This window comes from Peromyscus californicus, unplaced genomic scaffold (genome assembly GCF_007827085.1).
Source record: "Peromyscus californicus insignis strain IS unplaced genomic scaffold, ASM782708v3 Scaffold_4__1_contigs__length_199733344, whole genome shotgun sequence".
Lineage (NCBI taxonomy): Eukaryota > Metazoa > Chordata > Mammalia > Rodentia > Cricetidae > Peromyscus > Peromyscus californicus.
Window position 1 is genome coordinate 187,703,258 of NW_026294562.1, and position 25,607 is coordinate 187,728,864.

Consider the following 25,607-nt stretch of genomic DNA (forward strand, 5'->3'; position numbering starts at 1 on the left):
TGAATAGATAATGAAGGATAAAGTTGAAGAAATAGGCCATCAGGAGGAACTTACTTCAGGGAAGCAGTTCATGTTTCATAACTCAAATACTCAGCTTAATTAGTCATGGGTAATGATGGTCTGGACATTTCTGAACACAGTATAAGCCAAGGAATTTCTAAATTTAACCTGATTGTTGGAGTTTTGCTAAATGGAGAGCAGGGATACTGGTTGGTTATTGGGTCTCTGTGACTGATGTAGCATGGGCTATAATGCTCATGCTCTATGAATTGTGGATAACATACACATGACACTGAGGCTCTCTCATTTGCATTTGGGAATAGAAAACACAGTGTGTCGACATGAACTCTGACTGTCATGGGTCGTTTCAATTACTTACCTTCATATTTAACTGTCTATCTTCTGATACATTCTGCTGAGATCATTTCCAGAGGTGACTCATTGACACTTTCCTGGGACCAATCTGCCCAACATTGCTTTCTCCCATGGGCCTCAATACCCAGGGATATGAGGTGATGTCACAGGACCTGAGGCTGAGATGTTCTTGGATATATTTTCCAACCCATGATTTTACCTCTGCTGTGGACCTCAGCTGCAGAGCCCTAGGTCAGAGACTGCTTGACATTTCTCCAGGGTAGTGGACCCACCTGGAGAGCAAGGCATCTCAGTCACATAAGTGATCTCTCCAGCAGGCAGCAGACATAAAAGCAGATGTGTATACATGGTTATCCATTTGATAAACTGTTCTGCATCCACAGACCACACTACCGGCTTAGAGATTTGGAAGCAGGACTTGATGCTCACTCTGCATTTCTTCTTCTGGCTCCTGAACATCCCCCTCCTCATGTCCAACCTCACTCACCCCAAGTGCTTTTGGAGAATGAAGCAAAATAAAAATAAACATGGAGATATGGTGACAGGTTGTGGATTTTACCTTTATGCAGTGCAGAGACCAGTGGACAAAGTATATTTCAGGTTTACCCTGGATATGCTGTAAGTGTATTTGCATTTTTCATGTAAATGTCATGGTATATAATGCGTAATAGGTGTGTGAATGGGCAGAGCAATGCTGCGAGTCTGTGCTTTTCTCTCAACCTTATTGTCAAGAACCAATGCAAAGTATGTTTTGATATTTAATAATCACTGTTTTCCCACTATCAAGCTGTGAGACTTTTAAAATTTTCTTCTGAGTAGCCTCCATTTACAAGGCTGAAAGCAAAATTAAAAACAGCATTCATTACTTTGATCTATCATAGGTAGCCTTCCTATTCACAGGTGCTATTGTGAGGTAGACAGTGGTGTCCTAAGACAAGAAGCTCCAGACTGCTACAATGTGTTCAGTAGTCACAAGGCTCATTCAAGTCTTTTCCAGGATCTGCTAATGTTACTTCTGTAAGTGTGTGACTCCTAGTCCAGAGGCAGGGTCTCTAATATTTGTGCCATTCCTCACTGGGGAGAGTATCCATGTAGCCATTAAGTTAAGTTTTCAGATACTCTGCATGTGATCACTCCACACCTCTGAAGCTTTGATGAGAAGGATGTATGAGATCTGTCTACTGTGAGGTACTTGGGTGTGTCCTTTGTCCTCCCTCACTTGAACACATGCACAGTCACAGGCTTTTAGGGATTACAAATGTCAGGTCTGTCTTTATCTTCAGAGTCAAACAGGAATGTCTGTATTTCAAATGTTGTGTTTTCATCCTGAAAAAAACAGGATATCGCTTATAGTGGTGACTGCTTACTCCCCTTCTCACTTGCTATAGTGGCAGGAGCTGCCTGTGGTGGCTGTCAACGTTTGAAAACTGGGATGGGGAGACTATACAGTGGGTCATCTCTGCTACTGTAAAAGATGTGTGTGTCTGATGTTTTTAAGTCTAAATATTTTATTCTCTGATGCTTACCTTTACATCTGCTCCTCTTTTTCTTGTGTGATTTTTTGTTAAGTAATTTTTTAAATTAATTTTACATACCAACCATATATCTCCATCTCCACCCTCCTCTCTCCACTCCAGCTTTCTTCCCTCGCAAATCACTGTTCACTCCCTCCTCCAATAAGGTGTCCTCCATGGGGAATCAGCAGAGCCTGGTACATTCAGTAGAGGCAGGCCCAAGGCCCTCTCCCTGCAACAAGGCAGTGAAAGGTGTGCCATCATAGATAGTGTGCTCCAAAAAGCCACCTCATGCACCAGGGATGGATCCTGATCCTACTGCCAGCAGAACCCCTTAATCAGATCAAGATACACAACTGTCTCCCTTATTCAGAAAGCCTAGTCCAGTCTCATGGAGGCTCCACAGCTGTTGTTCATGAGTTCCCACTAGTTTTTTTTGTTTTCTCTGTAGATTTCCCTATCATGATCTTGATACCCCTTGCTCATAGAATCCCTCTTCCCTCTCTTTGACTGAAGTCCTGGAGCTTGGCCTGGTGATTGGCTGTGGATCTCTGCAAGTGTATTCATTAGTTACTAGATAAATGCTCTATGATGACAGGGTATTCACCAATGTGATCACTGGAGTAAGCTAGTTTAGGCACTCTCTCCACTATTTCTAGCAGTCTAAGCTGGGTTATTCTTGTGGAATCCTGGGAACTTCCCTAGTACTCAGTTTCTAGCTATCGCCATGATGTCTCCCTTTATCATGGTATCTCTTTCATTGCTCTCCCACTCCTTCCCAATTCCAGTTCAACCATCCAGTTCCCTTATGCTCTCTCAATTATTTTTTAAAGGAATTATTTTCACAATATTGAGTATTTCAATATATATGGATATGTGTGTGTGCGTGTGCGTGTGCGTGTGTGTGCGCGCGCGCGCATGCGTGTGTGCGTGCGTGCTTACGTGCGTGCACGCACACCCGCGTAAGATTTCCCCATCTACTAATGATATACTCAATTTCTTTATTATATTAAAGTTTTCATTATTGATGTCCTTCAAGTTTTTATTAAGTTTATTTTACCATATTTCTGAGGCAATTGTGACCGAGGTTTTCTTAATTTCTTTCTCAGCAAACATGTTCTTTGTATGTAGGGAAGCAACTGAGTTTTGTGGTAATTTTGTATTCTGTCATTTTGATGTATATAAGTTTCTGTGGAATGTTTAGGGTCTCAAATATGGAGCCTGTTGTTGGTTTCTATTGTGTTCATTGATATGAAAAGAGGTTGAATTTTTGTCCCAAGTATTTTTTGCATTTGTCAGATGACACTGTGATTCATTTCTTAAGCTGTTTATGCAATACATTGCATTTATAGATTTTCTTATCCTGATCCATTGTTGCATCTCTGGAAAGAAGCCTACAATCATGGTGAATGATTTAATCTAAGGTGTTCTTTAATTGGTTTTAAACGTACTATAGTAAGAATCTACAAATAGCTGGTCATGTTGGAGCATGTCTGTAATCCTAGCACTCTGGAGGCAGATATAAGCAGTCTCTGGTGAGTTCAAGACCAACCTTGTCTACATAGTGAATTCCAGGATAGCCAGGGAGACAAAACTGACCCTGTCTCAAAAAGATATGAGTGTTTTATTAAATGATCATATAAGTTTTGTTTTGTATAAATCTTGTTTGGACATCAGAATGACACTGCATTTATATCTATATTTAGATTGTACTTCATCCATTTCTGCTGAATGGACTAATTTAATAGCTTAATAGCATTGGTGTTAGTTATTGGAAGATTTATTTGCATCTAGTAGTAACTACTACTAGAATGGTGGATTTTCAGTTGGAAGATGACTTTTTTACTCTTTCAATCTCAATCCTTAGAGTAGATTTGCTTAAGGTGTTTGCCACATCTTGGTTTAATTTTTCTACCAGATACCTAAAGAAAATGCAACAAGAATGTCATTCAAACAATTCTCAGAAATTAAAAGAAAAGTAATAGAAACAATCATATTTTAAAAACTCAGTATGTCCCTGACACCAGAACCAGATAAGGAATCATCAAAACAGAATAAAGGAAAAGGCAATTAAAGTCAAATATCACTGATGTACTTAAACCAAATATTCTCCAGAAAATACATGCAATCCAAATTCAAGTATGTGTCTGCAAGATCTGCTGTGGACTAGGTAGCCTCATTCCAGGGTTGGAAAGATGGTTTAACACCAAAACTCAGTGAATGTCACAGATACCTTTAATAGACAAGGTAGACATTACATGATCATCTCAACAGATGCAGAAAAACCATCTGACAATCTTCAGTATCCCTAAAATATTAGAGATAGAAGGGTAATGTCTCAATGGGATGAAGTCTGCACAGGGCAAACCCTTGTACAGCATTACATCAAATGGAGGATAACTGAGAACCTTCCCTTAAAAACACCGAAGGAGGGAAGATGCTCATTCATATATCACAAAGGTAAGTCTTGCTCATATTCTGCTAAAACAATAAGCCCAGAAAAAGAACAGAATGAATCAAAACTAGAAGTCAAAACTTTTTCAACAGGAGATGGTATAAACTTGTACATGAGGTGGTTAACACTCCGGGAGTATGTCTTAGGCCTAATGTATACCATCAGGAAAATAGAAGAATACAAAATCAAGATACAAATTATCATTTTGTGTAAAAGGAATGATGATACTGAGAAAGAAGTCAAGAAAGCAACCACAGTTACAATAATTTCCCACAATAAAATACCTGAGAATAAATGCAACCAAGGAACTCAAGGGTCTTCATGGTGAAGATTTTGTAACAGTGAGGAAATAAAGGGAAGACAATGGAAGATGAAACTATCTGACATGTTGATGGGTTTGCACAATAAGTATTGTACATTAATACTTGGTTACATTACCAAAATAATCTAAGATTCTATGCAATCTCCATCAAAATTCCATTGAAACATAACTAAAAACACAGGAAAAAACAATCCAAAATTTCCCATAAAAAATCAGATTCCAGATAGACCAAGCACAGTGAAGAAAAGAACCAATGCTGGAGGTATCACAATACGTGTGTTCCATTTATAACCTAGGGTAATAGTAACACAGGATCACAGTGCTAACTCGGTATTATATAAATATTTCAAGCAAGCAAAATGGAAAACTCATAATTCAATTCCATGGGTATAGTCACCTGTGCTTTGACAAAGGTTTCAGCAACAACCAGTGTAGAAGATTCAGTCTTGGGGGCTGGAGAGGTGGCTCAGAGGTTAGGAGCACTGACTGCTCTTCCAGAGGTCTTGAGTTCAATTCCCAGCAACAACATCCTGGCTCACAACCATCTATAATGAGATCTGGTGCCCTCTTCTGACCTACAGTCATATATGTTGTACACAAAATAAATAAATCTTAAAAAAAGAAGAAGATTCAGTCTACTCAACAAATATTGGTAGGAAACTGAATATTAAGGATTAGTATCTCAAATGCATAAGAACATCAAGCAAATAATAGCCAAATTAATAATGGGCTAAACTATTAATCAGTGAGATCTCAGAAGATTAAACACAAATGTCTGAACAAAACTTAAAGAAATCATTCTTAGCCATCACAGAAATGCAAATGAATACTACTTTGAAAATTCCTCTAACATCAATCAGAATGTCCAAGATTAATAAAACAAATGACAGCATACGCTGGTGAGGCTTCCAGGAGTGGGGAACACTTTTTGATTGCTTGTGGGGGTAAAAACATGTACAGCCACTATGGAAACCAGTGTGACAATTCCTCATGAGGTTGTGAATCTATTTATTTCAAGATCCAGCAATATTATTCTTGGGCACATACTCAAAGTATTCTGCATCTTGCTACACAGACACTTGATCATCATTTTTGTTCTTGTTCTATTTATAATTGTTGGAAATTGTAAGCATTCTAGAACTTCATCAACTGAGGAATGGATAACGAAATCATAGCACGTTTGAGCTATGTGGGTTTTTTTTCAGTTGTAATATTTTTTTTAAAAGTAATTCCTGAACAATGCCATAGGCCCACAGTCAGACACTGTTCTGTGTTTGGGAAATCCTACTGGAGAGAGAGAAGGCAAGGAGCGTAGGAGTGAGAGCGATCAAGGACATCACAAGAAAATCCACAGAAACATCTAACCTGGGATCATAGGATTTCACAGAGACTAAACCAACAACAGGGAGCCTGTATGGTAGTGACCTAGGTGTTCTGCATATGTGTGACAGTTGTGTAGCTTTGTCTTCTTGCAGAACTCCTAACAGTGGGAAAAGAGGCTATCGCTGATACTTTTGCTGGCATTGGGATCCTACTCCTTATCCTGGGCTGCCTTAATACACGGGAAGGTGCTTAGTCTTCCTGATACTTGATATGGCATAATTTGTTGATGACCATTGGAGGCCTGACCCTTTCTGAATAGAAAAGTAGGAGAAGTGGATGAAGGCAGGGAAGAAGTGAGGTGGGAGAAAGGCTTGGATGAGAGGAGGGAGGGGAAACTGTGGTCAGGATATAAAATAATAAATAATCTTTACTTAAGGAATTGCTGAAATCAACAAGTAAATATTGAAAGTAGTGAAAATCATCTTGAGGAATGTACTGAAGACCCCACTGCCCAAAAAAGACAAATATGTGGTTTTTTTTACATGTGACTATTAGCTTTTAAAACTTTGATATGCATGCTACCATCTGAATAACCAAAGAAGTTAAGTAAGTAGTAAGGGGTCAGCGTAGAAAGGATCTAACATGGAAGGGAAAATGGAACATACTGTTAAACAGAGATACAGGGCAAACTAGAATTAGAGGATTAAATAGGGAGGGAATGGCAGAGAGTGGTAATTGTGGGTGTGTTTAGAAGGACAAATCACGCCTAAGGCCAGTTGAAAACTATTTGGAAACCTGCTACTTGGAAGGTTCCTAAAGTATTTACATGTGCAAAGGAAGTCTGAATGGAATCACCAAATAAAGAGGTAACAGTGTCCCAGCTAGACATTTTCTGCACCAAATATTTATCTAATGCCAGGAACAGGTTACATATCTTGTTGAGTCATTAGCCAAAGGGGATCCATGGAAACTACCAAACATCATTGGCTATTCCCAAGGCTATGGGTTACACTACACAAGTTTCTGTTAAGGCTTTATTGCAGAAGACACCCCTTATTATTTCAATGAACATGGAGAAGTCAAGCTAGTGTTCTCTAAAGCCTTCACCACCACTGACTTGCATTCATGGTACTGGAAGGTATTCTGCATTCTACCAGGGGAACATTGTAACCACCAGTCCAGCTACAGACTTTGTGATCTACAGTGATGACCTGCCTGCATGATGCATAAGTACAATAATGGCATAAATACTCGGGGTTTAACCAACCAATGTCTGACTGGATTTAAAGTCCACTCCATGAAATGGAACTTGACCTGACATGGATAAAGATTCCCAGAACCTCAGAGTATACATGTCAAAGACATAGGGGGAAATCTAGTACTATTATCTGTTTAAGGAACTCAGCAATAAATTGAATCCTAATGATATCCTGCTATACCATTGATCAGTGCATCACTCAGTCTCATCAGAAAAGACGCTTCTTGTAGCAGATTGGAACTAACCCAGAAATCCACAACTGAACAGTGTGCAGAGAGTGAGGAACTTTGGAGTACATTGTCTTTAGTGAGTTGTCTCATCAATTTCTTCAATTCAGGCTCAGCAATCTATGCAGAAGAGGAGACAGACAGAATTATGAGTCAAAGGTGATGGATAACTCCAAGGAAGCAGTTTCTTGCAGACGCAATGGCACTGAGACATATATAAGCTCAACCAGACTGTGTGAGCATGCCCAAGGCCTGTTGAGGTTCAAATGCTGTACACAGGTGTCTCAAAATTGAGAGGGGCAAGTGGACAGCAAATTTCACCCCTAAAGATGAAGCTATATGAAATAGATATCTGCTTTGAAAAGGAAAAGATGTTTCCTCCAGTGGAGTCTCACTGAGTATATTATTAGACACACTTCAGGACCAGTCCCATGCTCAAGAATGGTTCCACAACTCAAAATAGATAGAAAGGTGTTTTTGTAGATTCTTTTCGTATTTTCCTTCCTTTGTTCTTCTTTGTGTATTTGTGTCATTTCATTTTTTTCATATTTATTATTATATTTTTATTTATTTATTTTCTTGATTTTACATTCCACCCAAAGCTTCCCCTCCCTTCCCTCTTCCTAGGTCCCCTATACCATTGTTTTCCCCCTCCACCACATCAAAACCTCCTTCACTATTATTCTTTAGATACAGCCAAGAATCCCATGGATAGATATCAGTGAGCCTTGTTAAATCAAGCTGCAGTGAGAACAGGCACCTCCTCTTCCACCAAGGTTGGATCAGGTAATCCAGCAGGAGGAATGAGTCCCAAAAGCAGGCAACAGAGTCAGAGACATCCCCCTGCTCTCACTGCTAGGAGTCCTACACAAAGACCAAGTTACACAATTGTACCAAATAGGCCGAGAGTCTAGGTCAGTCCCATGTAGGCTCCCCGGTTGTCATTTCAGTCTCTGTGAGCCCTTCTGAGCCCATGTTAGTTGATTCTGTGGGTTTTCTTGTGGTGCCCTTGACACTACTGGATCCTACAATCTTTCCTTTCCCTCTTCTTCAGTATTTCCCATGCTCTGCCCAATGTTTGGCTGCTACAATTTGTCTGGCCTACAAGATACGTTGGTGCAGAAATTGTGAGAGTGACCAACAGACGACTGGCACACAGCTAGAGACCCATTCCATGAGAGGAAATCCCCCATGAGGACCAGGACTCAGAATCAGGATATCCCAGAGACCTGGGATAGAACCAAACAAAATGGAAAAAAGTCAAAGGAAGGGTTCTTAATGATATTCTGCTATATTTATAAATTGATGTCTAGACCAATTTTCATAAGAAACACTTCACTCAGCAACCCATGGAGACAGATGTCTATTTAGTTTTTGATGTTTATTTTAATTTTCGTTTTTATGCTTTTTTCCAGAACTTAGATCCAAACCCAGGTCCTTGCACTTGTAGGCAAGTTCTCTACCACTAAGCTCAATCCCTAACCCCCTTGTGGTATTCATTTTGCCTTTTTTTCTTCTCATTTTGGTTTTGTTTTTAAAGAAAAATAGAGTGAAAAACAATATAAAAGTACGTAGATATAGTTGGGGAGAACCCAGAAGAAATTGGGAGAAGAGAAAAGCATTATCAAAATACAGCCAATGAAAATATTCAATTTAATAGTAGGCAATCTCCCCATATTTAAAATGGAAAAGAGACAGCCGGGTCAAGAAATGCTAGTGGAAAACCTGCCAAACAGAGGTTGAAAAGAAGTATCTCCCAACCATTGTCCTGTTCCAAAATCAAGTCCAAATGGATCAGAGACTTTAGTGTAAGACCTGAAAGCATGAATCTGATGGAGAAAACATCTAACTATATAGAATAACTCAAGAAATAAGATTGCATTTTTAAAAGTGTGATTGCATAAAACTAATTTTGTTTATATTAAAAAATGTTATGAGCATGTTAAGATTTAGCCCATACAGATGGAAAAATATCTACTGGCTACACTAGACTGAAGAATATCTAGAATATAGAAAGTAGTAATAAACTGGGGCTGTAAGCATGAGTCATCAGTTAAGAGCACTTACTGTTCCGTCAAAGGATCTGAGTTCAGTTTCAACCACCCATGTTGGGAGGAACCTCAAAACCACTTAAAATTCCAGCTCTGCAGGATCCAGCTTCCTCTTCTGGTCCCCAAGAAAACTGAATTCTCAAGCTTCCTACAGATATGCACACATAGCATTTATCAAATGTGCATCCATTCCTCAAATAGCCAAGGAGAAAATCTCTGTCAAAGTGGACAAGAACACATTTCTTAGTTTTGTGACATTCACTCTCATCACCTTTTTGGGTTTTGTCAAGCTCTCAAGCATCTCTTGTTTTTCCAACCTTACAACACAGAGGAATTAGTCAAACTATATGTGAACATGACATTGAATGCAAGATAGTCCTTGTATTAACTACAAACCTTTCACCTATATAGCCTTATCCACACTATACCATGTGCCATTCTTTTCAGAATACCAGCTCGAAACTACCAGTTTGCTCTGCCTTTGGCTTTTGCTGTGGAAGAAATCAACAGGAATCTATATCTTCTACCAAATGTGTCTCTCATATTTTTCTTGTTCTCTGACAATTATAATAAACAAGCATTTCAAAATTCCATATACAATTCTGCAAAAAAGCATAGACTTCACCTTAACTACATCTGTAATGATAAGCCCAAATGCTTTGTAATGATTACAGGACCAATGTTAGCACCATCCATGAGCCTGGCACAATTTTTGGAGTTCTTCAAATATCCACAGGTGAGGTTGTTTGGGTGGGAAATTATAGAATCTTTCTCATTATTTGGCTTAGCCTGATGCTGAGGAGAGCATAAGGGGGAGATTGGCTTCATATTAATGTAAACCAAGATCAAATGTAATTAATCATGGTACATTTCCAATTCATTATTTGATATGTAGATGAGAAGAAGAATTAGCAGTCAAGGGCATTTTACTTGAACAAACTGTAGAGAGTGTTTTTTTTTCATGTTTTTAACAGTGTATCATAACTGTAGTTATATGGAAAAATTGCCCTTCGTGTCATTTCAAACTGGTGCTTCACATACCTCAGGGTTCTCATTGAGATCTCTGAAAATCCTCTACCTCATGCTGCTCCCTGTGTTTTATGCCCTTCAGCTCACCTATGGACCTTTCCATCCTATCCTGAGTGATCGTGTACAATTTCCCAACCTGTATCAGATGGCCTCCAAGGACACAGCTCTGGCCCTGGCCATGGTCTCTTTGATGCTTCATTTCAACTGGAACTGGGTTGGGCTGGCCATCTCAGATGATGACCAGGGTCTCCAATTTCTCTCAGATCTGAGAGGAGAAAGTGAAGTCCAAAGAGTCTGCTTAGCCTTTGTGATCGTGATCCCAGTCAACATGGAGTTATACATGTCAAGAGCTGAAGTGTATAACAACCAAATTGAGACATCATCTACAAATGTTGTTATTATTTATGGTGACACAGGCAATACTCTAGCTGTGTGCTTTAGAATGTGGTTATCACAGGGTATGCAGAGAATATGGGTCACCACCTCACAGTGGGATGTCACTACAAGTAAGAGAGACTTCACCCTTGGCTCATTCCATGGGACTCTTGCTTTTGCACACCACCATGCTGAGATTTCTGGTCTTAAAAATTATGTTCAGACATTGAACCCTTCCAAATATACAGACATATTCCTGGCAGGACTGGGGTGGATGTACTTTAGCTGTGAAGCCTCCACATCTAACTGTAACACACTGGTGAACTGCTCATCGAATGCCTCACTGGAATGGTTAATGCTACAGAGTTTTGACATGGCTTTCAGTGATGATTCTTATGATATATACAATGCTGTGTATGCTATGGCCCATGCTCTCCATGAAATGCTTCTTCAACAAGTAGAAAACCAGCCAATCAACACTGTGAGAGCACTAGATTCTGACTGCTCACAGGTACTGTATATTCCAATGGATGGTACTTGGTATCATCAATGCTATATTCTTTAAGAGTCTCTCACTTGCTGAAACCAATATTTGTCATTTATGGTGTTCACTATAAGGGATGGTTTACATAAGTGTAGTCAACTGATTCTGATACCACTGTAAGCTCTGTGGACCTTATCCCTCTTGATTCTCTGAGAACAATATCACAGGAAATAGTGCTGAGATTCAGTTCAATACCTACTTGTGTGCCTGTGTATGTGAGTATATTTGTGTCCGATTGTTTTTATGTCTTTGTGTTTGTTTCTGTGTACGTGTTTGTGTCTTTATGGGTGTCGAAATGCATTTCTGTGCCTTTGTATGTGTGTGTATAGATGTGCTACTTTGTGTTTATGAATGTCTCCTGTGTTTGTGAGTAACTGTGTATATGAGCATATATTTGTTGTGTGTACATATGTCTGTGGGATGTCTTTTTGTGAATGTTTTTATCAGTGTGTTTCTCTGTGTGTGTTTTGTGTCTTTATGTGCCTGTGTGTCTCTGATACTGTGTCTGCATTTGATTGCTTAGGTCTATCTGTATGTGTGTGTTAGTGTGTATGTGTGTGAATGAGTGTGGTTGTATTATGTTTGTGCCTCTGCATAGGTATCTGAGTGGAATTTTGTGCGTGCATGTGTGTGTGTGTGTGTGTGTGTGTGTGTGTGTGTGTGTGTGTGTGTAGGTGTGAGAGAACTAAAATCTTATGAACAGAATGATTTTATTTATTCACATGCTTTCATTGAGTTTCTCCCTTGGGCACCTTCAATAAAGTTGCCTTGGGATAAAATCAGAACAGATTTTCAGACTTAAAATAAGGGAATATAGATCTAAAAATGTTGCCTATCTTTCAGCTATACCCATTTCTGAAGAAGATGCACTTTGTTAATCCTGTTGGAGATGTAATAAATATGAATCAGAAAGAAAAACTGCAAGCCGAGTATGGCATTTACCACATTTGTAATTTCCCCCATGGTGTTGGACTTAAGGTGAAAATAGGAGAGTTTAAGCCATATTTTCCACATGGTCAACAGCTCCATTTATATGAAGACATGATAGCGTGGACCACAGGAACTAGACAGGTGGGTCTGACCACAATGTACTGATGTACACCTCACAGCTGTAACCAGTGTCAAGTGGGACCATTTGGGTTTCCCTGAGACTTAGTGAAATTAGAAGGATGGTCATGTAAAGACTCAATTTTAAACTTCTATATGATGTTTCTTCACTTCAGTTTTTGAAATATGATTTTTAAATAATTTTTTGAAAATCTAAGCCATACATACGATATAGTTTTATCATATCAGAAACTCTCTGATTTATAAACAAATATAAAACTAGATATGACCAATGTTTGATATTATTCCCAGTAAAGCTATCAATATTCTCTTGGTACAATTCTGATTGCTGCCCATTGCCTTTCTTCTCTTCTGTTGAATCTCTAATCTGCATGCTGAAAAGACTGAAACTAATTGTAAGGAAAGATTTGGAACTAGGAAGAGATATGCAAGTCATTAATTTATATTCTATAATTTTAATGAAGCACTTTGACCAGGAAGTCCTAAATTCGCCACTTCTCTAACAATACATCACATTTTCATGGGCCACCTTAGACATTTTATTAATTATAACTTGTTTTTGAAACTATTTTTTGTATATGGATGTAGTGCTTGTATATATCTGTGTTCCATTTGAGTATGAGGTATCTAAGTATGCCTGGAGAGTGATTAAAATATCAAGGAAGTGAATACAAATTTGAGCCTAAGTGTAGGAGTGGGGGATTGAACAGCAAGTGTGATAGATTACTGAGCCACATCTCCAGCCCTGAATCATAACTTCTAAAGGAATCCTTCACTAGAAGAGCATTTCTTTGCACCTTAGTTCTTGCATAACTCATTCAAACAAATAAAGAAATAAACAATGAAATAAAAAGGATTTGTATTTTTTCCTTATCTGGTTGGGCAGGCACTCATAGTCACCATAATTTGGTTTTGAGAAAATTTGTAAATAAAATATCCCATTATATGTCCCCAAGATGTATTATAGGTATTGATTCTGATGTGTCTGGTTTTATAGTATCTGAACTACAATGCCGACTGTAACGTTGTGTGTTGGATTTGAAAGGGGTTTACTTCCAGAAAGTGTGCAAACTTAATTTGAAGTGATAATTTCAAGTTGCTCAAATAGAGTTGAATCAAGAATTAGTATTCTATTTTCACAGTGATGAGAAACTTATGCTCAGAGAACAGAGCAAATGGGATGAATTTTTAGCTACTGGCCTGTTCCACTAGATCAGAGGCAAGCAATGAAATCACAAGCCTGCTTCTACCAGGTCTAACTTGAACATTACAAAAACATCAACCAAAAGGGTAGGCAGAACTAAAATTAACCCAATATGTGCCATATTCCAGATATGCAAATTGTAATGCAGAAATGAAACTTGCAAACAGTTAGGCAGCAGGACTCCAAATGATACAATCATAGGCTTATGTGACAGTGAACTCAATGACATACTAAACAAAGACTGCAAAGAATAATTGTAAGGATGTTCAAAAAGTCAAAGAGCAAAAAAATCACCTCTGAGGACAATCCAATTAGATCACAAACACTTGCAAGTAATAAGGAATAGAGTGAAGATGTGACAAAAATTCAAAAAGGTACAATAACAGTGAAGAATTCATATTAACATTCTGAAAATGAAAGACACAACAATTCAAATAACAAACTGTATAAAACGACTTACTAAGAGAATATCTCAAGTAGAAGACAGGCTATCGAGACTTGAAACAAGACAGGTGATTTATAATTCAAACTATGACAAAGATAAAACAATAAGGAGGATGAAGAAAACACAAGAGACTTAGGGGACATCATTAAAAGACCAAATTAAGAAAGCACAGGCACAAGAGGAGTAAAACATGTGAAAGGATCAAAGGTATTTCTAATAAAATGACAGCCAAAATTTTACCAAATGCTGGGGGAAAATATGGCCATCCAGATACAGGAGGCAGTCAAAGTGCCTAACAGACAGGTTCAGAAAAGGATATTTTGAATTTTGAATATTACTTAAAATCTAAATTAGGTAGAATAAAGAGGAATTTATGTTACAAGGGAGAAGATCAATTTCATTGAAAGTCTCCATCATAATCACAGTAGCTTTATTCACAGACACTTAAAAAGGAGGGAATATCAATTATGTTTTTAAAACAGCCAAAATTTCCAACTTCACCTACTATGCACAACAAAGCAGTTCTTCATAATTTCAGGAAGATGGAAAAACTTGTAATGGTGAACACAAATTGCAGGAATATGTAGCTACTGGAACATCACTAAGGAAGACACTTCCAGAGTGTCTTTACATGTCACACTTCTTCACACTGAATATTAAGATAAACAGTAGATGTCACAAGAATGTATTGACTACACTAGATCACTAGACAGAAAAGCAAAGGTTTGAAATCCATCAAAACTTACAAAAACACAAATTGACAATAATCACCAAATAGCTTTCATTAATAACTGTATTTGAAGAATCCAACTCTCTAATCAAAGGACATATAGAAGTAATTTTAAAAAACAAACAATACTGTGTTGCTCAGAAGGTAAACAATGCACCCATAAAAAGGAATAGAGTCTCCACAGTAAAGGAAAAAGACCATTCCAGGAAAAGAGAATCAGAAAGAAGAAAATTGTACTCTATTCAATGAACATGGATGGAGAAATTGTCAAGGAAATACTGGCAAACAGGTCTCAACAGCACATCAGAAAGATCAGTCCCTATACACAAGATGACTTTATTACAGGGATGTAAGTCTGGTTCAACATATGCAAATCAATCAAGTATAATATGTCACATAAATATATGCTAGGATAGAAAATGTATGCTCATTGAAAAAGATATAGAAAAGGTCTTGAGAAATGTGCAGCATCCCTTCAGAGAAAGCAAACAAAGAAACAAAAAAATCCCTTGAAAAATAAAAAGGACATTTCTTGACAAAATAACTTTGTATAAGACAAAACATAGAGAACATAATACTATATGGAGAGAAACTCAAAGCATTTCCACTAAATTCAGATAAGGAACCAAGTGTGGTGGTGCTTCCTAGAATTAATGAGCAAATAAAAAACATAGATCAACAATATGACCATAGGCCAATTGGATGGAGACAACTTCTCAATTAAGTTTCTCCTTTTTCTTGTATCTCTGCTTTGTGTCAAGTTGACAAAGCTAAGCTACACAATGGGTGGGTAGTGTGTTCAGTTCAGGCATTCCAGTGGTCACACAACATATAGTTCTAGATTTCCTGAACTTTTAGTAGTTCAGAAACACCCCAATATTTCATCAATTTGTTCTCACATATTTATGTGTGGCCTTGTATAAAGTACTGAAAGAAATGTGTTCACTCAGGTCATGTATAGAAAGAAAACTTGTTAACTACTCAACATGATGAGATGCTATAACTATTGAAGGAGTAGTCAAACTCCTGGCCCAGCATCTGTCTGCTTTTCCTCAGATGCCCTATGCTGTGTGCAGTGTTGATTGTCCCCCTGGATTCAGAAAATTCCAACAAGAAGGAATGGCAGCCTGCTGTTTTGATTGCACCCCCTGCCCAGCAAATGAAATTTCCAATGAGACAGGTAAGTGTTTCCTGCAGGGAGAAATCCTTCAGATTGATTGTCTCCTGGTATCCACACTGCACTTTCGAAGGGGCCTGGAAGGTTGTTGCACTGCTGTGTGATATTCACCAGAGAAGACTGCTCAGACATAGGTTTAAGCCAAATAAAGTCTGCATTAGCTGGATGTCAACTACAGTTGATGTGCAGGACCCCAGTGTAGCACTGAGCCTTTCTCAGGCTGAGATTTGAAGCAAAACAACCATGATCTGGGTTGATATACTTCAGTTACCAAGAACAGTGAGCCAAAAGCAGATCCATAGAAGCTAAAAAGCAAAGTTAGTACGTTTTGAGACTTTCCCAGAACTAAAAGGACTATGATGGATTAGGCCTTTGCTTCAGTTTGGCAGGTGGTGCTGCTAGGTGGTGAGTTTTATAGTCTGAGTGGTACTTCTTCTTCTTCTTCTTTTTTTTTTTTTTGAGACAGGGTTTCTCTGTGTAGTGTTGTGCCTTTCTTGGAACTCACTTTGGAGACCAGGATGGCCTTGAACTCAATGAGATCCAACTGCCTCTGCCTCCCGAGTGCTGGGATTAAAGGCGTATTCCACCAGCCGCAAATGCTACTTGTATCATGAGGTCAGTTGAGCTAGGGAGGGTCTGTGGACCTACTAAGTTCTTTGGCCCTTTTAGAGCACAAATAAAATCTATTCCTTTCCTAATTTTCTTTTACAAGTATGTGATCAATAAAAATGTCCTTATAAATAACAACCTGTGCCTTCACATATACCCTTGACTCACTAGAAAATCATTGCTGGTAGTATTTTGTAAAAGAAAGTGTTTTGAAAAATCAAACAGCCCTGTGAGGGAATTCTACACTATATCTGTCCCAATGGTTATATCCCTGTAAAGGTACATGTAGACTAGATTGGAGTCATGAGTCTTTATAAATATTTGGTTATTCTTTTATCCTCCTTGAATGTATGTGTGTGTTTCTGTGTGAGTTGATGTGCAGGAGATTGTGGAGGCCAAAACAGTGCATACAAGCCCCTGGACCTTGAGTTACAGACAGGTGTAAGCTTCCACATGGATGCTGAGTCCAAACCCTTGTTCTATGCAGAGCTGTAAGCACTCTTAACTGTTGAGTCATCTCCTGCCACTGAAGTCATGAATCCTACACAACTTGTTTTGGCCACTGCCCACAAACATTGCTGACAAAGAAAGTTATTGAGTCATGTAGCAGGAATCTTAGAAGGTCTTATTAATAAAATCAAACCTGGAGACAGATATTGTGGTGAATACTGGAAGATCAGAGAAGCAGAACAAGCAACAGCTACCTCACCTTGCCAGTTCCTCAGCTGATCCTGTTTCCTCAGACTGGTAGCCTCTTAGTCCTCATCCAGAGTGGGTCTCAGCTGAACTCTAGCTCAAAAAAAGCCTAAAAGCCTAACCAGCTAAATGCTTCTAGTTTCTGGTCCTCACACCTTATATATCTTTCTGCTTTCTACCACCACTCCCTGGGATTAAAGGCTCACTTTTTGGGATTAAAGACTTGTGTCACTATTCCTGGTTGTTTTCAATGTGAACTTGAATTCACAGAGATCCTGAAGGATTTCTGCATCTGGAATGCTAGGATTAAAGGTGTGTGTGCTACCATTTTCTAGCCTCTGTATCTAGTGCCTGTTCCATTCTCTGACCCAAGATAAGTTTATTAGGGTCCACAATATTTTGGGGAACACAATAATACCACAGAGTCACCGTATATTGGGATGGTAAATACGTATTGTGTGGTGGTGGGCATGCTCTTTATACAGCATTAGATTAATTGCTAGTATTTTGTGGTGTCATTTAGCTGACATATGAGTGGGGAAGACAGTATGAAGATGTGAATTCAGGGTGGTACCATAGGGCTGCAATGGGAGCCTGCTTTGGAAACTTTGGGAGGATGCAAGTGCTGTTACTTCCATGTGAGGGAGGTTTTCAGAGAGTTTTGAGACTGATGCCATTGAAGGTTGTGGTGACTAAAAAGTAGTAACTGGGGGTAAAATTACTAGAAACAGCTAAACATGAGACAGCACTTGATTTCATATCAAAACAATGGGGAAAAGTGTGGACACTTGATGTAGAGAAACACAGCCGTCCCACTGAAGATTTTTGTACACAGTAGCAGCGAATGTCAGAATAATATAGATAAATAGTTTTGTAGGGAAAAGAAACAGCCACAATTATTCCAATGATAGTTTTGCATACACAATCCATATAAGTCAACTGGATATTGATTTGGAGATTGCCAAATTCAAAGGTGAGTCCAGAATTGTTTTTGATATTTATTGCCAGTTATTGTCTATAATGCAAAGAACACTTAAAAAAGACATTTAGGGTGTTGGAGAGATGTCTCTGCGACTAAGAGCATGGCATGCTTTTCCAGAGGTCCTGTGTTCAATTTCCAGAAACCACATGGTGGCTCACAACTATCTGTAATGAGATTCGGTGCTCTCTTCTTATGTGCAGGCATACATGCAGGCAGAGCACTGTATACATAGTAAATAACTAAATTTTTTTAAAAAGGCAATTTAAGGTCAATGAAAAGAGTTAGCAGGTAAATCTCTTGCCACAAGTCTGATGACCTGAATTCATTGCAAAAAGTCCATTGGAATGAGATGGAGCCAAATCCTATAAGATGGCTTCTTGACAACTTGCACTTTATACACACACACACACACACACACACACACACACACACACACACACACACAGTTAAAAAATAGATTGTAATAAAATTGATTAAAGATAATAACTATAAAGGGCATTTATAATAATAAATACCAACAAAAAATAAACAACCTTTATGTTTATGAATATTTGAATTAGGCATATGTAGAGGGTAGTAAGTCCATACAGGGCCAGGTCCATGTGACATCTACCGGAGGCATCTGATGCCCTATGTACCAGAGTTACCAGTAGTAATATGGCACTTCACATATTCTTGGAACTGGACTTAGGCATCCTGTAAGAGCAGACCATGTTCTTAACAGCTGAGCCATCTTTCTAGCCCCTTAAAGAACAACAAACAAAAAATGCAATCTTAACTGGCCATAAATGCTGGTTGGTTTTATTCATGGAATGACTTAAAATCCTGGAAGCACATCATTGCTCTCATTTATTATCCACAATTTAGCACAATTACCATCATATTTCCCTTACTCGCTGTGGTGGAAATTACAACTTATGAATGGGGTATTATTGCTCAATTCAAATATTCTGTGTTACCACTCTCACTTGGGAGTTCTCATGTTGCCTTGTTCATGCTGTTTTACCAATAACTCCTTCACCATTGAGTACATTAGTAGATTCCAGGTCTGTTGGAGCCCATAGAGGTTTCCTAGAGATATCTGAGCTTGCTTTACCAGCATGGCTTTTCCTAAGAGGATGATTGGACCTCAGGCCTCGGTACTAGCTGTTTGATGGGGTCTACATTAAGTTGTATCTAGTAAGGGGGAGGTCTTTTCCTCCCCCCTTGGCATTGATATAAAAGCCCTTTCGAATAAAGTTCTGGGCTAGTGGATTAGGATCTAGGCCACTCTGAGGCTATCCTGTGTTTCTGTCTCTCTCTCACTCTCTTCCCTCTATATTTCTATCTAAATCTCTTATCCCTAACTCCCAAAGAACACCCAAGGGGAAAATGTGGGGGCAGGTCCCAACACAGGTCTCATATAGAAGGAAATTAGGGAAGGAAGTAAGTGCTCTGTGATCACTAAGGTGGTGGTATAAGATACAAGACTTCTTGGTGCTATGTATATATTGAGTTTTCTTACTTAATAGTAGGATTAATTCATTTTATAAACTGTTTGCTTTCCCTATTCTCTGATGAGGACACAACTAAGGGCATCATATTTAAATAATTTTTCTTGAGAATTTCATACATTATAAAACCACCCTCTCTCCTCATTCTCTTTCCCACACATCACATGCAACAAAAACTCTCAAACTCATGAGCTCTTTTTAATTTACTATTTTCAAACACTCTTTTTCATTTACTGCTTTCACGTACTTATGCACTTGCACACACACACACACACACACACACACACACACACACGATAGATTCTATTTGCTGTTGCTTGGCTACTCGTGGGTTTGGTGATGATCATATGGAAATAAGAAAAGTATAAGAGGTTTCATCCTGGATAAAACCAAGTCTCCATCTCTCATGAGGGCATCACTTCTAATTCAGACAGAAAGATTCATGTTATAGTGTATCAATAGGATCTGTGTTTGTCCTTGAAGAAGATAGGCATTATGAAATGGAAGCATTGCTCTTCAGAAAAGTATCAATTACATCTTTATCAATAAAGTTTGTGGATGTTGTAAAGTTTTCAAAATACACTGGAGTGGCCTGTCCATAAGAAATGCTAAAGTTACACTAACAATACTTTTGCTTTCTGCATCAGATATGGATCAATGTATGAAGTGTCCAGAGGACCAGTATGCCAATGCAGAGCAGAACCACTGCCTGTACAAAGATGTGACCTTTCTGGCCTTTGATGACCCTTTGGGGATGACTCTGTCCAGTATGGCCTTGTGTTTGTCTGCATTCACCCTTCTGGTTCTTGGGATCTTTGTGAAGCACAAAGACACTCCCATTGTGAGGGCCAATAACCTGACTCTCAGCTACATCCTGCTCATCTCCCTCATCTTCTGTTTCCTCTGTTCCTTGCTCTTCATTGGCCATCCCAACTCAGTCACCTGCATCCTGCAGCAAATAACATATGGAGTTTCATTCACTGTGGCTGTTTCCAATGTGTTGGCCAAGACAATTACTGTGGTTTTGGCTTTCAAAGTCACTACTCCTGGAGGAAGGATGAAGTGGCTCCTGGTATCAGGCGCACCATCCTACATCATTCCCATCTGCATCATCATCCAAATTATTCTCTGTGCAATCTGGCTGGGAACATCTCCTCCCTCTGTTGACATTGATGTACACTCTGAGCATGGCCACATCATCATTGTGTGCAACAAGGGCTCAGTAACTGCTTTCTACTCTGTCTTAGGATACCTGGGCTCTCTGGCCCTGGGGAGCTTCACTGTGGCTTTCTTGGCCAGGAATCTCCCTGACGCATTCAATGAAGCCAAATTCTTGACTTTCAGCATGCTGTTGTTCTGCAGTGTCTGGGTCACTTTTCTCCCTGTCTACCACAGCACCAAGGGCAAGTTCATGGTGGCTGTGGAGGTCTTCTCTATCTTAGCCTCCAGTACAGGCTTGCTGGGATGCATCTTTGTCCCCAAGTGCTACATCATTTTGATAAGACCAGAGAGAAATTCTCTTCAAAAGTTAAGGGAGAAAACATTTTCCAGGACTCACATTTCATAAATTTTAACTGATAAATCTAGTGTTGTTACGGAACCACCTGATAGAATACAATGCAAGGTTATTAATTATGCTAGTGACTCTCACTGTTTCTACTAATGGTGTTGTTTATCAGTGTCATGTATACTATTTTTATCTGTATTGTCTCCCATATCCTTCCACTCAGCCACCTATTTTCACAGCACTTGTCTTTTGGACAGTAGTGATTGTTGGAAGTGTTTTATTTGTCTCTAATATGTAATAAGATTTGAAGTTAACTCTGAGGTTAGTGAATGTAAGACTTTGACAGCAATTGATTATAGGAAAAATTGAAGGAAGTTTGTGACCTCATGTTTGCAGATGAAGGCAACACAATGCTACCACTTGTAGGGGGAAGACTAGAGAATCCTGATGCATCTTTGGATATAGAAAAGTAGAACTTAGGAGTGAGAGGGATGTTTCAATAAACAGATATTGTAGAATATTGCAGAAGCTGTAGAGATGTCTCAGCAGACAAAATCATGTACTGCTCTTGTAAAGTGGTAGAGTTCAATACACATCCATCATAAAATGTAGTTCACACCCCCCTGTAACAGGATCTTGATGGGAACAATGTCCTCTTTGGACCACCAAGGACTCTAGTACACACACACACACACACACACACACACACACACACACACACACACACACACACAAACACAAACACATACACACACACACAAATACCAGAATCCAAACCTTTTCAGTCTATCACTAGAAAACAAAGACATTTTTATGGGATAACAATAAAATAAAATATACTAAGAAAAACCAAAAAAAAAAACCACATTAGATTGAACAAAACAAACAAATAGAAGGAAAGGTGCCCAGGAAAAGTCAGATAAATCAGAGACTCACTTGGTTGTACATTCTCAGTCCCATGAAAACTATGCAGTGGTAGCCATTGTACGTAGTCAAAGAAACTAATAGCGTAAAATGAAAGAAGGAAAAAATAAGAAGAGAAAACAAAACAAAATGAAACAAAACAAAAAAGATTAAAATGACAAAGAAATAAACAAACAAAAAAGGAAAACACCCTGACATGATATTGTGAGACAAGAAATATGGAAAGATGCCATTGAGGTCATTTTCTGTTGGTCATCTACTGATACACATGCATTCTACCTGCCTCGTGAGTGCTGGGATTAAAGGCGAGCACTACCACCACCAAGGGCTCTTCTTAATCACCACTAATTTCTCAACTCCAGCCAACCAGCATCCAGTATCTCAGTAAAACAAAGGTTTCACTTTAGCAGAGGGCCCAGGTTAAAGTGGGTGGTGACATTCCTAGGCTAGTGGTCTATAAGAAAGTTCTATAAGAAAGCAGGCTGAGCAAGGCAGTAAGCAGCACCTCTCCATGGCCTCTGTCTCAGTTTCTCTTTGATTTCGTGCTGGATTCCTGCAATGATGGACTCAAATGTGAAAGTGTATGCAAAATAAGCCTTTTCCATTCCAACTTGGTTTTTGGCCATGTTGTTTTATTGTAGCAATAGAAACTCCAACTAAGACAAGTTGGTACAAGGAATGGGGTCTTGCTTTGACAGACCTGACCATGTTGTTTTGTAGGAGGACTGTGGAGGGACCTTGAAACATTTTAAAAGAAAATCCTTTGAGTGTTTATTGAACAGCAAGCCGTTCTGTAGTAGTTTGGAATATAAGAATGTTGAGGGTAATGCAGAAGATGGGACCATGACTTGTGAAGTTTCAGAGGGAAGTTTAAAGCCTCTATTGGGACCATTTGTTATTTTGAATTAAAATTCTGTGGCCCTGGTTAGCTGGGGCAGAATAATCAGCTATGATTAACAAAATATCTGACTGCTAAAGTGAAACGTTTGTTTTACTGAGATACTGGATGCTGGTTGGCTGGAGTTGAGAAATTAGTGGTGATTAAGAACAGCCCTCAGTGGTGGTAGTGCATGGCTTTAATCCCAGCACTCAGGAGACAGAGCCAGGCAGATCTCATTGAGTTCAAGGCCAGCCTGGACTATAGAGTGAGTTCCAGGACAGGCACCAAAAGTACAATGAGAAATGATGTCTCAAAAAAAGAGCCCAGTATTGCTGAGTTGAAATTTTCTGAGAAGTGATTCCTGAGGACACAAGGATGCTGCGTCCCAGGCAGTTGTATTTCATGCTGGCTGTCAAATTTGGTGGTGTGAGAGTCACCCAGGTGGTACTGGTTTTGAAGGCATGAATTGGTCATGGATTCCAGCTGAGGCCTGGCACTGTGAGAAGCCAGGAGATGCCCTTGGTGAAGGTGTAAGTACATTAGCAGGTGAAGGTCCAAAATTAAAGGAGTCGTACAGAGAATTTGAGTCTTGGAACCATGAAGAGAGACTATGAGAGACACTGATGAAAGTGCAGCCATGTTGTGGCAGAAGACCCAGCATTGTGGTTGATGTCAGTACTGTGGAGTGACTGACAAGAACAGCAGCAGGTATAGAGTGGAGCCATCCTGAGCCTGGAAGGCAAGCTATGTGTGCTGCCAAGGATGGAGCTGAAGAAGTGACCCAAGCCCTTTGCAGAAACCCAGAAGGTAGTAAGTGGATGCAGACATTGGAAATCGAACTATTACATAGTTGGAGAGTGGATTTAATTTTTCAGAGAGAGACTTTGCTTTATGCCTTTTTCCCTCTAGAAGCAAGGAATTATTTAACCTAATTTTTATTTTTTTAGGAGCCTACACTTGGGAGATTTCAAACTTTTAAAAACATTTTTGGGTTTGAAAAGAGACTGGATATGATAAAGGGACTGATTTTTCTGTTTTTTTTTTTTTTTTTTTTTTTTTTTTGAGACAGGGTTTCTCTGTGTAGTACTGGCTGGCCTGGAACTCACTCTGTAGATCTGACTGGTTTTGAAATCACAGAGATCCACCTGTGTCTGTGTCCTGAGTGCTGGTAGTAAATGTGTGTGCCATCACTGCCCAGCAGGACTGCATTTTTAAGAAAGTTTTATTTATTATGTATAGTGTAGTGCATGCATGTATTTCTGAATGCCAGAATAAGGCTCCAGCTCTCATTATAGCTGGTTGTGAGCCAACATCAAATTGCTGGGAGTTGAACTCAGGACCTCTGGAAGATCTGCCAGTACTCTTAACCTCTGAGTGGAATTTTAGTGTGTTCCATTGTGGGACTTTTAAAACTGTGGGACACTGAAAGCTACTTATGTTTTGAAAAATAGTTGTTTACTTTTATTTTATGTGCATTGGTGTGCTGCCTGAATGTGTATCTGTGTCAAGGTTTTGGATCCCATGGAACTAAAGTTACAGATAGTTGTGAGCTGCCGTGTTGGTGCTGGGACTTGAACCTGGTTTTTCAGGAAGAATAACTATTTCTGTTAAATGCTGAGCCATCTCTCCAGCCCCTACTTAGAATTTAATGTGAGATCTTGGGGATGAATGGGAAAGGAAATGTAGCTTTGTAGTGATGTATTTGTGTGTCAAATTATATGGTGTCATTTGTGCTGGATAGTTTTCTAACAACTTGATACATCTGAGTCATCACATCTAAAGTCATCTGAGAAGAGAGGACATCAATTAAAAGAATGGCTTAAGCTCTTAAGACCACAGGGCCAGCTCTTCCACATGAACCAGGCATTGCTGGGTGAGGGGAGGGGGAGGAAGCAAGCTCATGTCCACCCATGCCACCACCAGACAGACGGGTACTAGGGAGAGCATGTCCTGTGGTCATAGGAATGGTAGAACTATCCCTGACCCCCAGCAGCTGCAACACTTGGGAGAGCAAACCCCATACTTCAGGAGAAAAGCAGAATAGAGCCAAACTTGTTAGTGTGGTTGTGAATGAGCCATCCAAAAAATTGTGAGCATGGGAGATCTGTCCCTATTATGTGTCTGTCTTGATGTGGTATGGTGGAGGAGAGTTACCCTCATCCCCTATGCCCATCAATATCTGGGGCAAGTGATAGAGCTGGCTTTGTGGTCATAGAGTGGGACAGCTATACATGACCCCCACCAAATGCAACACTTGGGAGAGCATGCCCTGTACCTCACCAGTGCAGCACAATGGACCCATCCTTGTTAGTGCAGGTGTGTGTGAGCCAGACCCAAAGTTGTAAACATGGAACAGTTGTCCCCATTTGACATCTGCTAGACCAACCCTACAGCTTTGCAGGCCCAGACCCAAGGATAT

At 39.3% G+C, this 25,607-nt stretch overlaps 1 protein-coding gene across 6 annotated transcripts; it reads left to right on the top strand.

The window, feature by feature from the left end:
* Positions 1 to 796: 796 nt before the first annotated feature.
* LOC128125406 (vomeronasal type-2 receptor 116-like) lies at positions 797 to 21,444 on the top strand. Of its 6 annotated transcripts, none has more exons than XM_052762799.1 (7): positions 797 to 993; positions 9,973 to 10,261; positions 10,637 to 11,440; positions 12,317 to 12,544; positions 15,977 to 16,100; positions 18,670 to 18,672; positions 20,525 to 21,444. In XM_052762799.1, exons 1-7 carry the CDS (start codon positions 797 to 799, stop codon positions 21,442 to 21,444), a joined length of 2,565 nt encoding a protein of 854 aa, XP_052618759.1. The 6 variants fall into 6 exon arrangements, with proteins under 6 accessions (XP_052618759.1, XP_052618756.1, XP_052618761.1 ...); XM_052762796.1 differs by lacking the exon at positions 18,670 to 18,672 and adding an exon at positions 1,611 to 1,640 and having other exon boundaries at positions 797 to 975; positions 9,973 to 10,267; positions 10,634 to 11,440; XM_052762801.1 differs by lacking the exon at positions 18,670 to 18,672 and adding an exon at positions 4,963 to 4,985 and having other exon boundaries at positions 797 to 975; positions 9,981 to 10,261.
* Positions 21,445 to 25,607: the final 4,163 nt, after the last annotated feature.